The following is a 13135-nucleotide window of genomic DNA, read 5'->3' as shown; positions in this document are numbered from 1 at the left end:
TTGCCATTCTTTGGAACTCTGCATTCAGATGCTTATATCTTTCCTTTTCTCCTTTGCTTTTCACTTCTCTTCTTTTTACAGCTATTTGTAAGGCCTCCCCAGACAGCCACTTTGCTTTTTTGCATTTCTTTTCTATGGGGATGGTCTTGATCCCTGTCTCCTGTACAATGTCACGAACCTCCGTCCATAATTCATCAGGCACTCTATCTATCAGATCTAGTCCCTTAAACCTATTTCTCACTTTCACTGTATAATCACAAGGGATTTGATTTAGGTCATACCTGAATGGTCTAGTGGTTTTCCCTACTTTCTTCAATTTAAGTCTGAATTCGGCAATAAGGAGTTCATGAGCTGAGCCACAGTCAGCTCCTGGTCTTGTTTTTGTTGACTGTATAGAGCTTCTCCATCTTTGGCTGTAAAGAATAGAATCAATCTGATTTTGGTGTTGACCATCTGGTGACATCCATGTGTAGAGTCTTCTCTTGTGTTGTTAGAAGAGGGTGTTTGCTATGACCAGTGCGTTCTCTTGGCAGAACTCTATTAGCCTTTGCCCTGCTTCATTCCATATTCCAAGGCCAAATTTGCCTGTTACTCCAGGTGTTTTTTGACTTCCTACTTTTGCATTCCAGTCCCCTATAATGAAAAGGACATCTTTTGGGCATGTTAGTTCTAAAAGGTCCCATAGGTCTTCATAGAACCGTTCAACTTCAGCTTCTCCAGCGTTACTGGTTGGGGCATAGACTTGGATTACTGTGATATTGAATGGTTTGCCTTGGAAACGAACAGAGATCATTCTGTCGTTTTTGAGATTGCATCCAAGTACTGCATTTCAGACTCTTTTGTTGACCATGATGGCTACTCCATTTCTTCTAAGGGATTCCTGCCTGCAGTAGTAGTTATAATGGTTTCCAATGGAGAATTGGAAACACATATAAACATCTTTTTTCCCAGTTTGGGTAAAAACAATTATTTTTGTAAATTAAAATAAATCCTGGTGAGTTAAATGGGTAAGTTAAATTCACCCATTCCAGTCCATTTTAGTTCGCTGATTACTAGAATATTGACGTTCACTCTTGCCATCTCCTGTTTGACCACTTCCAATTTGCCTTGATTCATGGACCTGACATTCCAGGTTCCTATGCAATACTGCTCTTTACAGCATCGGACCTTGCTTCTATCACCAGTCACATCCACATCTGGGTATTGTTTTTGCTTTGGCTCCATCCCTTCATTCTTTCTCGAGTTATTTCTCCACTGATCAAGAAAATATATATATATATATATATATATATATATAAATTAACAATACTAGGAAGTCTAATATTAACAAAGTCAAATGTTGAAGAATCTTGGGGAGTGAAGGGGGATAACCCATATTAATTCAATCAGGCTATGTGAACAACTATACCAGGTATCCACATACCCAGCCACACAGTCTACCTCAGGTTAAATCAAGCATTCTGGGAATTAGAGCCAAAGGGACATGATACTACGCCTAATAGCTCGTAAACTCTAAGCAACATAAGCATTCCCTATAACCAAAGTGCTAGTCACTCAGTCATCTCCAACTCTTTGCAACTCCATGAACTATAGCCCACCAGGCTCGTCTGTCCATGGAATTCTCCAGGCAAGAATACTGGAGTTGGTAGCCATTCCCTTCTCCAGAGGATCTTCCCAGCTCAGGGATCAAACCTGGGTCTCCTACATTGCAGGCAGATTCTTTACCATTTGAGCCACCAGGAAGCCCCCTCTATAACCAGAAGACAAGTTATTTAATACAAAGCCCACCCTTCCTTACAGAACCTCCCATCTCTTTCCACAATCAAAAGAATCAGACTGTAACAAACACGTGAGTAAACACGGATTCTCAAACACTTAGATGAGTAATCAAGAATCAACAATTAGTGAAGAAAAGCAAAACCATGAAAGAAAGGCACCAAATATATTCAAAGTTAATAATAAAGATTATAGAAAGTTATAGAGATTTCTAGAAAAACAATTGCCAATCCATGATTTATTTTAATTTACAAAAATAATTGTTTTTACCCAAACTGGGAAAAAAGATGTTTATATATGTTTCCAATTCTCCACAATTGTAGATATGAAGCTTTGTAAATATGAAATATAGGGTTTTTAGAATTAGCTAATTAAATGGTCATAAATTCACAAAACAACTACAAATTTCTCACTTTTAGCCATGAAAATTGAATATTAACAATACCATGTGATAAAACAGGGGCACAGTTTCCTGTAAATAGTTCATAATCCAACATGACTACTCAATGAAACTTCAAAATTCAATTAAAATGTAATAGACATTTCCCACTAAGAATTATTAAGATCCCTGGATCCTAAAATAAGAAAAAAACTACAAAAATATCTCTTAGGCTCCTTACAATTCTTGATACTTATGAGCTGCATAATGAATCTGAATAAGTCTTAAGATTTAAATTTCTCTTTCAAAAATCAAATTAATAGTTATCAAATAATCACTATTGGTAAATGACAGAGGAGAAACTATATTTTATTCTGAAATAATGTTGATGGTTTTAAAATTGGCTAATATTATCAGGTACATATGTTATTCTCTAAAACTTACCCAGTTCACTTGATTTCTTCTGAAGTTTCATGGTAAGTATTTTCAATTCATCTTCACTTTTTTCCAATCTTGTAAAACATATTAGTTCAATGTAAAATGTAAAATCAATGTAAAATATTTTTTTAGTCATAATTCATCTAGTAATTAAAACTGGTGCAATTTAGCAATGACATAGTTTATTATGATTCATTCATTCAATTATTACACATTTCTTGACAATCTACTTTGGCTGGATACTGTAACATATCAAAATAAGATATTACTAATATACATACATAGTTGTATATTAATTCAATCTACGTAAAACCTCACAGCTTATCATCATGATTTATCTCTTAGCTATTGATGATAATCAAATTAACACATCCTAGAACTTTGAAGGAGATTGAGTATATAACTACTATTGTACTGAATTCTGCCTTAGGAACAATATAAATATGAGAATTATACAATTCACTTAACTCCTCTAGTTTTCCATTTCCTCATCTATAAGACAAATGACATATAAGGTCACTTAAAAGTTGAAAATCTGAAAATCACCTGGATAGGTCAATCAAGAATACACAAGAGTAAATGGGCCAGAAAATCTAGCTCTTCTTCCCTCACCATACATAAGCAGTAGAGAAGAAACTCTGCTGGGCCTAGGTCAAGACTTCATAGAGAAGCTTGTTCTTTCATCCTTCAGACTAATGGGTCAAAGATAACTATGTAGGCCTCATAACACAACTTTGTATAAACATTTCCTTAATACAAAGTAGCAAAAAACAGATGAGGTTTTCAACTCAAGTTTTAGAAAAACAATTTAAATGAAATACAAATCAATATTTTATATATATCTAACTATATTCATTTTCATTTAAAATGTCTGAGTACCTACTTTGGACCAGGCTAGTTGCTAAATTTATATATCAGAATGAAAGTTACAGACCCCAGTAAGATAATCAACAATCTAGGAAGTTATTTTTATATAATAACCCACTCTTTAACTAAATATGTCATATCACTGCATCAGTCCTTATGAGCTTATCTATATTGCTTAACTCTATGAAAAGCATGCACAGGAACTATCCTAGAGAATACCTTCTCTCTTTTCCTAGGATACCTGCTTACCCAATACAAACTCTTTAAATGTGTTCCCACTTTATATACAAAAACATACTTGGTTACAGTTATTATAGGAATTACAAGTCAGTTGATAATGAATAGAAAATGGCACTGAATATTAGAAGTAAATTGTTTTTTATTCAGCTAAATAAGCAGTGACTTTACCTTTGCTGTTCTGTTGTCAATAATTTTTTCAAGTTGCAGATAGTAGTTTTAAGTTCAGTAACCATAGATGAATGGGCAGCTTTAGCTTTATTAAATTCTTCCATTTGAGCTTCTTTTTCTCCAGTGAGTTGATATATATTTTTGGTTGCTATCTGCAAATCTTCCTCTAAAGCCATTTGAGTGTTCTAAATGAAATAAAATACAAACAAAAGCTATGAACCAAGAGCTTAAGAAGAAAAAAAAAGCTGAATTCATCTGCTTTCTATAATTTGCTGCCTCTCACCCCTTACCCCCACCCTACTACCCCTCTGACCCCGGTCTCTCCTTACCGTCTCACCCTCTTCTACTCCACACTGACCAATCTAGAGTGCCCCACCCACTACTCATTTCAATTCACCATTGCTCCAGAGCCCATTTATAGTCCTAGACTATCCATGGAGTCTTCCTAACCAATCCAGCCCATAGTGTTCTTTCAATTCTTAGATATATTGTAGAATTTTTGCCTGAATCATGTTGATACCTAGCATAGTCTTGCATTTTAGTTATACTTTTGATGTGTTTTATCAAATGTCTTTATACTACAAGCACTTAGAGATTCTATATTCTCTATTTGAAGCTTCAAGGCCTCGTACATAGTATTAGCATTCAATAAGTATTTGTTGACTGATTGATGGTATGAGAGTTAGAAATTAATCAGTTTTTAAATCATACCACACTTCTTTGCAAAGACATTTTAATATCTTCTAGTTCTGATGTCAGATGATCCTGCTTCTCATTTGATTCTTTTAAGTTTTCATTCTGTAATTCTAAAAGAGAAAGTTGTAAATAGATATTTACTTAATAGAAAATACAAACCAAGAAAACAAATTATTTGTAACAATTATTTTTTCATACATTACATACTCCAAAATGAGGGAGAATTATGCAAATATAGATTCACTAATATTGGTCATCATCAACTTTTGTTGACCATCAAAATTGTTATTGCCCAAGCACTCAAAGGTGAACATATAGGGGTTTCAGTGCTACATTTTTTAGTAATAGCTAACCATTGGAAGCACTTCCCTGGTGGCTCAGACAGTAAAGAATCTGCTTAAAATGCAGGAGATCCGAGTTCAATCCCTAGGTCGGGAAGATCCCCTGGAAAAGGGAATGGCTACCACTCTAGTATTCTTGCCTGAAGAAATGCATGGACGGAGGAGCCTGGTGGGCTACAGTCCATGGAGTCACAAAGAGTAGGACATGACTGAGTGACTATCACTCACTCACTCACTCACCCATGTATTAGGAAACAACCTTAATATTCAAAGAGAGACAAATTAGACTATGGTGATACAATGATATACCATGTAGCCACTGTAAATGATGATGTAGCTGTTTATTACTAATTTGGACATCCATAAAATATAGAATAAAAAGAGCAAGTTAAAAACAGCATTTATGTAAATAGTACATGTGAAAGAACACACAAAAAGTTCAAAAGCAATTTATCTCCTAATGGTGAAATTGTTCATGATTTTATCATTTACTATTCTGATTTTATATTTTTCTAAATTATTACATTTACTTATTTATATACTATGAAAAAAATCAAATAACTTCACTTGATAGCTAGTATTTACTAAATCCTAAGTGTCAGGTGCTATTTTTATGCTTTATCTGTGTGCATTCACTTCTAAATCTCATAAAAACACAAACAGTAAGAAACTCATGCTCATCCCTGGGTTCAAATTATTCTATTTCCTTTTACTAGCTACCTACACATGGGCACACTTAACCAACTGCTCCCTACCTTTCCCACATGGAAAATGACAGGTAATGATATTTCAAGGAGTTCCTATTAGGATTACACAAGATAATGCAACTTAAAACATTTAATCACAGTGTCTAGCATATAGTAAAATGTTAAATACTATTATGATGATGGGATGATGATATGATGTATACAGAAAGTGGAACTACTTGGCAGGCAGGCAAATAATCAAAAATAAGTGCTGATGAGTACTCATGAGCAATTCTGGGAATAAATACAGAGGTGGTACCTAAGCCTAATAAGACCAATAAGTGTTAGAAGTAAGGGGAGACAGACATAGGAGAGGGAAAGTTCAAGAAAGGCTTGCAGAAAGTGACAGCTGAGTTAAAACATTTGAAAGCCAGTAACAATTAACAAGAGTAACAGGAGCTGAGGGAGGAAAAGAAAATCACAAGAGATACAAAAGAGCATATACAAAGTCAAAAAACAGAGAGATAGGATAAACATTCTGAAGTCTAGAAATGTATCTCAACAGCATGAAACAAAGCACAAGAAAGAAATCATAATATCTGCTATACTAGATATGATTGGAAAAATAATGATAAAGTCATAATAGGATTCACACAACTTGCTCAGAAGTATTTGCTTTCTAAGTCATGAAAAACAATAAAGGATGTCAAGCAACAGAATAATGTTTCAGACATATTTTTAAAAAATTCCAATCTCAAAATCTGTGTAGAAATGAAGGGGTTAGTGCTCCAATTCTAGGAAAAGAATATCTGGAGAGAGGGAAATGATAACTAAAGACTATCTATTACAATACTATTTATAATGGTCTATTAATAAGTGTCTCCTCTGAGAAATCATAATCACAAACTAGTAGTTAGGCATGTGTGGGAACAGAATATATGCTTCTTAAAAATACTAAAAATCTCTAAGCCAAAACTTAATTTGAAGTTCCCCTAAGTTCCCCCAGAATCCTGGAAGCTATAAAAGTAAATTTTCTCTGTAAAAATATACCTCTAATTCAGCCCTTAAAGAATTTCGACAGATGAAATTATAGGACTTCACAATCAAAACCACAAGAGTAAACAGAATACTACTACAAGAAAAGTCAGCAGAAAAAAGACAAACTTTGACCTGATTGCAAGATTTCAGATGTTAGGATTACTGGCTGTAATTACTGGATTAAAAAAAAAAAGTATTGTGTATCATTTTTAAAAACTAAAAGAAGGAATTTTGCCAGTTGTCCAGTGATTAAGACTCCATGCTTCCAATGCAAGAGACACAGACTCAAACCCAGATCAGAGAACGAAGATCCCACATGCTATGCAGCACAGCCAAAAGATTTTTTTTAATTAAAAACAAAAAAGGTAAAAGAAATAAGGAAGATATCCAAAAACTAAAACTTATGTAGAAATGACATATAAAATTGAAACTGAAAACTCTATTGGAGTAATAGTGAGGTATGTCATTTTAAACAAACACACCTCTAAAAGGGAATAAAAAATTCAGGATCAATTATTAAGAACATTAAAATCATTAAACTCCTGAAAAAATAATGAAATTAATGGTCACAAAGTGAAGGCAAAATAGAAACTTGGAGAAATAACATAAGCACAAAAACTGCTTTTGCCTCAAGGAATTCACAAGTCCTGGCAAAGCTGGATTTTGATCTGAAATTATGATGAAGTGAGAAAAAAATATGAAAACTCAAAGACTGTATAAGGTAAGAAGTTCAAGAATTAAACCTTTGTACAGTAAGTTCAGTTCGGTTCAGTCGCTCAGTTGTATCCTACTCTTTACAACCCTGTGGACTGCAGCACCTCAGGCTTCCCTGTCCATTAGCAAACCTGGAGCCTGTTCAAACTCATGGTCATCGAGTCATGACTCCATCCAACCATCACATCCTCTGTTGTCCCCTTCTACTCCTGCCTTCAATCTTTTGGAGCTTCTGGGTCTCTCCAAATGAGTCAGTTCTTCACATCAGGTGGCCAAAGTATTGAGATTTCAGCATCAGTCCTTCCAATGAATATTCAAAACTGATTTCCTTTAGGATTGACTGGTTTGATCTCCCTACAGTTCAAGGGACTCTCAAGAGTTTTCTCCAACACCACAGTTCAAAAGCATCAATTCTTCGGCATTCAGCTTTCTTTATGGTCCAACTCTCACATCCATACATAACTACTGGAAAAACCATAGTTTTGACTATACGGATCTTCCTGTGCAAAGTAAAGCTCTGCTTCTTAATATGCTGTCTAGGTTGTCATAGCTTTCTTCCAAGGAGCAAGCGTCTTTTAATTTCATGGCTACAGTCACCATCTGCAGTGATTTTGGAGCCCAAGAAAATAAAGTCTGTCACTGTATCCATTGATTGCCCATCTATCTGCCATGAAGTGATGAGACTGGATGTCATGATCTCAGTTTTTTGAATGCTGAGTTTTAAGCCAGCTTTTTCACTCTCCTCTTTTACCTTCATCAAGAGGCTCTTTAGTTCCTCTTCACTTTCTACCATAAGAGTGGTGTCATCTGCATATTTGAGGTTATTGATATTTCTCTCGGCAATCTTGATTCCAGCTTGCACTTCACCCAGCCCAGCATTTTGCATGATGTACTCTGCATAGAAGTTAAATAGGCAGGATGACAACATAAGCCTTGATGTACTCCTTTCCCAATTTGGAACCAGTCCATTGTTCCATGTCCAGTTTTAACTGTTGCTTCTGGACCTGCATACAAATTTCTCAGGAGGCAGGTAAGGTGGTCTGGTATTCCCATCTCTTAAGAATTTTCCACAGTTTGTTGTGACCCAACAGTCAAAGGCTTTAGCACAGTCAATGAAGCAGATATTTTTCTGGAGTTCCATTGCTTTTCTATGATCCAATGGATGTTGGCAATTTGATTTCTGGCTTCTCTGCCTTTCTAAATCCAGCATGAACACAAGGGAATTCTCAGTTCATGTACTGTTGAAGCCTGGCTTGGAGAACTTTGAGCATTACTTTGCTAGCGTGTGAGATGACTATAATTGTACGGTAGTCTGAACATTCTTTGGCATTGCCTTTCTTTGGGATTGGAATGAAAAGTGACCTTTTCCAGTCCTGTGGCCACTGCTGAGTCTTCCAAATTTGCTGGCATATTGAGTGCAGCACTTTCACAGCATCATCTTTTAGGATTTGAAATAGCTCAACTGGAATTCCATCACCTCCACTAGCTTTATTTGTAGTGATGGCCCACTTGACTTCACATTCCAAAATGTCTGGCTCTAGGTGAGTGATCACATCATTATGGTTATCTGGGTCATAAGATCTTATTGGTATAGTTCTTGCCACCTCTTCTTAATAGCTTCTGTTTCTGTTAGGTCCATACCATTTCTGTCCTTTATCATGCTCATCTTTACATGAAATATTCCCTTGGTATCTCTAATGTTCTTGAAGAGTCTTTCCTATCTCTGGTCTTTCCCATTCTATTGTTTTCTTCCATTTCTTTGCACTGATAACTTAGGAAGGCTTTCTTATCTCTTCTATTCATTGGAACTCTGCATTCAGATGGATATATCTTTCCTTTTCTTCTTTGCCTTTCACATCTCTTCTTTCCTTAGCTATTTGTAAGCCCTCCTCAGCCTTTTTTCATTTCTTTTTCTTGGGGATGGTTTTAACCATCACTTCCCATACAACATCACGAACCTCTGTCCATATTTCTTCAGACATTCTATCAGATCTAATCCCTTGAATCTGTTTGTCACTTCCACTGTATAATCATAAGGATTTTTATTTAGGTCATACCTGAATGGCCTAGTGATTTTCAGTACTTTCTTCAATATAAGTCTGAATTTTTCAATAAGGAGTTCATGATCTGAGACAGTCAGTTCTCAGTCTTGTTTTTGCTGACTGTAGCTTCTCCATCTTCAGCTGCAAATATAATCAATCTGATTTCAGTATTGACCATCTGGTGATGTCCATGTGTAGAGTTGTCTCTTATGTTCATGGAAGAGGGTGTTTTCTATGACTAGTCTGTTCTCTTGGCAAAACTCTGTTAGCCTTTGCCCTGCTTCATTTTGTACTCCAAGGCCAAACTTCCCTGTTACTCCAGGTATCTCTTGACTTCCTGCTTTTGCATTCCAGTCCCCTATGATGAAAAGAACATGTTTTCTGTTTGGTGTTAGTTCTAGAAGGTCTTGTAGGTCATCATAGAACCGTTCAGTTTCTTTGGCATTAGTGACTGGAGCACAGACTTGGATTACTGTGATATTGAATGGTTTGCCTTAGAAACGAACATTAGATCATTCTGTCATTTTTGAGACTGCACCCAATACTGCATTTCAGACTCTCTTGTTGACTATGAGGGTTACTCCATTTCTTCTAAGGGATTCTTGCACACAGTAGTAGATATAATGGTCATCTGGATTAAATTTGCTCATTCCGGTCCATTTTAGTTTACTGATTCCTAAAATGTCGATGTTCATGCTATTCATCTCCTGTTTGACCACTTCCAATTTACTTTGATTCATGGACCTACCATTCCAGGTTCCTATATAATATTGTTCTTTACAGCATCGGACTTTACTTCCATCACCAGTCACATCCAGAACTGGGCTTTGTTTTCGCTTTGGTTCAGCCTCTTCATTCTTTCTGGAGCTATTTCTCTACTCTTCTCCAGTAGCATACTGGGCAGCAACCAACCTGGGAAGTGTCATATCTTTTTGCCTTTTCATCCTGTTAATGGATTTCTCAAGGCAAGAATACTGAAGTGGTTTGCCATTCCCTTCTCCAGTGGACCATGTTTCGTCAGAACTCTCCACCATGATCTGTCTGTCTTGGGTAGCCCTACACAGGTTGGCTCATAGCTTCATTGAGTTAGACAAGACTGTGATCAATATGATTAGTTTGCTTGGTTTTCTGTGATTGTGGTTTTCATTCTGTCTGCCTTCTGATGGATAAGGATAAGGGGCCTGTAGAAGCTTCCTGATGGGAGGGACTGGTTGTGAGGGAATCTGGATCTTGCTCTGATGGGCGGGGCCATGCTCTATAAATCTTTAACCCAATTTTCTGTTGATGGGTGGAGCTGTGTTCTCTCCCTGTAGTTTGGCCTGAGGCCAAACTATGGTAGGGGTAATGATGGTAATGGCGACCTCCTTCAAAAAGAGACCTCCTTCAAAAAGACTTACGCTAAAGCATACCGGCTCCCAGGACTATTGTAGTCAGTGCCCCTGACTCCACTGCAGGCCACTGTCAACCTATGCCTCGGCCTGAGACTCCTGGAAACTCACAGTCAAGTCTGGCTCAGTCTCTTGTGCAGTCACTGCTCCTTTTTCCTGGGTCCTTGTGCACACAAGGTTTTGTGCCCTCCAAGAGTCTGTTTCCCCAGTCCTGTGGAAGTTCTATAATCAAATCCCACTGGCCTTCAAAGTCAAATTCCCTGGGGGTTCTCAGTCCCTTTGCCAGATTTCCAAGTTGGGGAATCTTTTATGGGCCCTAGAACTTTTCAACGGTTGGAGAACTTCTTTGGTATAATTTTTCTCCAGTTTATGGGTTATCTGCTTGGTGGCTCTACAGTGGGACTAATGGCGACCTCCTCCAAGACAACTTACGCCACACACCATGGCTCCCAGGTCTGCTATAGCCAGAGGCCCTGTCCCCATGGCAGGCCACTGCTGACCTGTGCCTCTGCAGGAGACACTCAAAGGCAGGTCTGGCTCAGTCTCTGTGGGGTCTCTGGGTCCTCGTGCATACAAGGTTTTGTTTGAGGCCTCCAAGCATCTCTGGCAGGTATGGGGTTTGATTTTAAATGCAGTTTTGTACAGTAAGCTAGGACAATCATTACATAATGGATGAAGCAAAAATAAACAAATCCTCAAGCAAATCTGCAGCACAGGTTTACATCATCTGAGTCATCCAATTAATCCCAAGCCATGAAATTGACTTAAGATGGGTAGAGCCACCATGCACATGGTAAAAGCAAATGAGAATCCTCCAAAGAGGAAGCTAAACTACCTACATACAGGCAGGCCTTATTATACTAATAAGAGAAAGTTTTGCTTGAAAAAAATTTTTCAAGAAAAACAATAAACATGTAGTCAACTATGAATAAAATAGATACTAATGAGAACCTCGGAGAAGGCAATGGCACCCCACTCCAGTACTCTTGCTTGGAAAATCCCATGGACGGAGGAGCCTGTTAGGCTGCAATCCATGGGGTCGCTAAGAGTCGGACACAACTGAGAGACTTCACTTTCACTTTTCACTTTCATGCATTGGAGAAGGAAATGGCAGCCCACTCCAGTGTTCTTGCCTGAAGAATCCCAGGGACGGGGGAGCCTGGTGGGCTGCCATCTATGGGGTCGCACAGAGTCGGACACGACTGAAGTGACTTAGCATAATGAGAACCTACTGTACAGGACAGGTAACTCTACTCAATGCTCTCAAGCGGCCTATACAGGAAGGAAATCCAAAAAAGAGGAGATTATGTACACATATGGCTGATTCACTTTGCTCTACAGTAGAAAATAACACAATGCTGTAAAGCAACTATACTTCAACATAATTTTTTTAAAATGTAGTCAAAGACAAAAAGGTACCCAATGAAATAAGGCTGAATAAATAAAACAAAATCTGGACTAAAATTTATCAGAAAAAAAGACAAATATTTAGGATAAAGAATTATCAGAAAGAAACTATAAATAGCTATTCTTAGTATATTTAAAGAATAAAAAGCTTAAATTAAATAAGAAATAAAATTACATAAAGTAGAATAGCAGATCTTAAAAATAAGAATAATATCTTACAATAAACATCTAATAACTAAAACTGAAAGAGTTCAGAGTGGATGAGAAACAAAAACAGAATTAGTGAATGACAAGATGGGCCAACAAAATCATCTAGAATAAGGCACAGAAAGGCAAAACTGTGAAAAGATAGAAAAGAAATTAATAGTAACAAAAGACAGGGAAAATTAGCATGAGTTTTATTCAAATTTCAAAAAGGAGAATAAACAGAGAATAGAACAAATATAATGCCTGAAGAAAAGCAATAATAAAAGACATTAATTTACAGATTTAAGAAACTATAAAATAAAATTAAGCATATATCATATCATACTGAAAATGCTAAAATATCAAAAACAAAGCAAATCTGAAAAAACCCAAGAGAGGGGAAGGATAACTTATCTTCAAATGTTCAACAGTTAGTTTGACAAGTAATACAAAGGAAACCAAAAGAGAGCAAATACTACCTTCACTGTGCTAAAACAAAATAGTTTAAATATACAGTGTGCCAACCAGAACTATATACCAAACAAAAAAATCCTTTCAGATGAGAATGAACAAACAAATGTTCAGACAAATAGGAGAGAGATCATCACAAACATATTTCCACTAAAGGATATTCTAAGTATTTCTCTTCAAGGCAGAAAGAATAGGACCCAAATTAAAGATCTAAGAATTAAGGGGAGAGATTAAGATCAAAATGATAAGAGCAGGAGGACATGAAACTTACCTCCCCACCAGGAATACATCAAAAATA

The 13135-nt window shown here is 36.6% G+C and overlaps 1 protein-coding gene across 19 annotated transcripts in view; it reads right to left on the bottom strand.

Moving 5' to 3' along the window:
- SYCP1 (synaptonemal complex protein 1) overlaps positions 1–13135 on the bottom strand; it is a 144782-nt gene that overhangs the window by 98982 nt on the left and 32665 nt on the right. For all 19 annotated transcript variants that reach the window (XM_086392007.1, XM_086392019.1, XM_086392021.1 and 16 more), the window contains 3 exons: positions 4580–4674; positions 3869–4053; positions 2600–2667 (listed from right to left, as the gene is read on the bottom strand). In XM_086392007.1, the coding sequence (XP_086248133.1) occupies positions 2600–2667; positions 3869–4053; positions 4580–4674 (348 nt within the window). The remainder of the gene's footprint in view (positions 1–2599; positions 2668–3868; positions 4054–4579; positions 4675–13135) is intronic.

The sequence above is a fragment of the Bos grunniens genome, chromosome 3 (assembly GCF_055505025.1).
Source record: "Bos grunniens cultivar Pamir isolate PY7600 chromosome 3, Bosgru_T2T1.0, whole genome shotgun sequence".
Classification (NCBI taxonomy): domain Eukaryota; kingdom Metazoa; phylum Chordata; class Mammalia; order Artiodactyla; family Bovidae; genus Bos; species Bos grunniens.
Note: the sequence above shows the minus strand (reverse complement) of the source record. Positions and strands in the feature narration are given on the sequence as shown.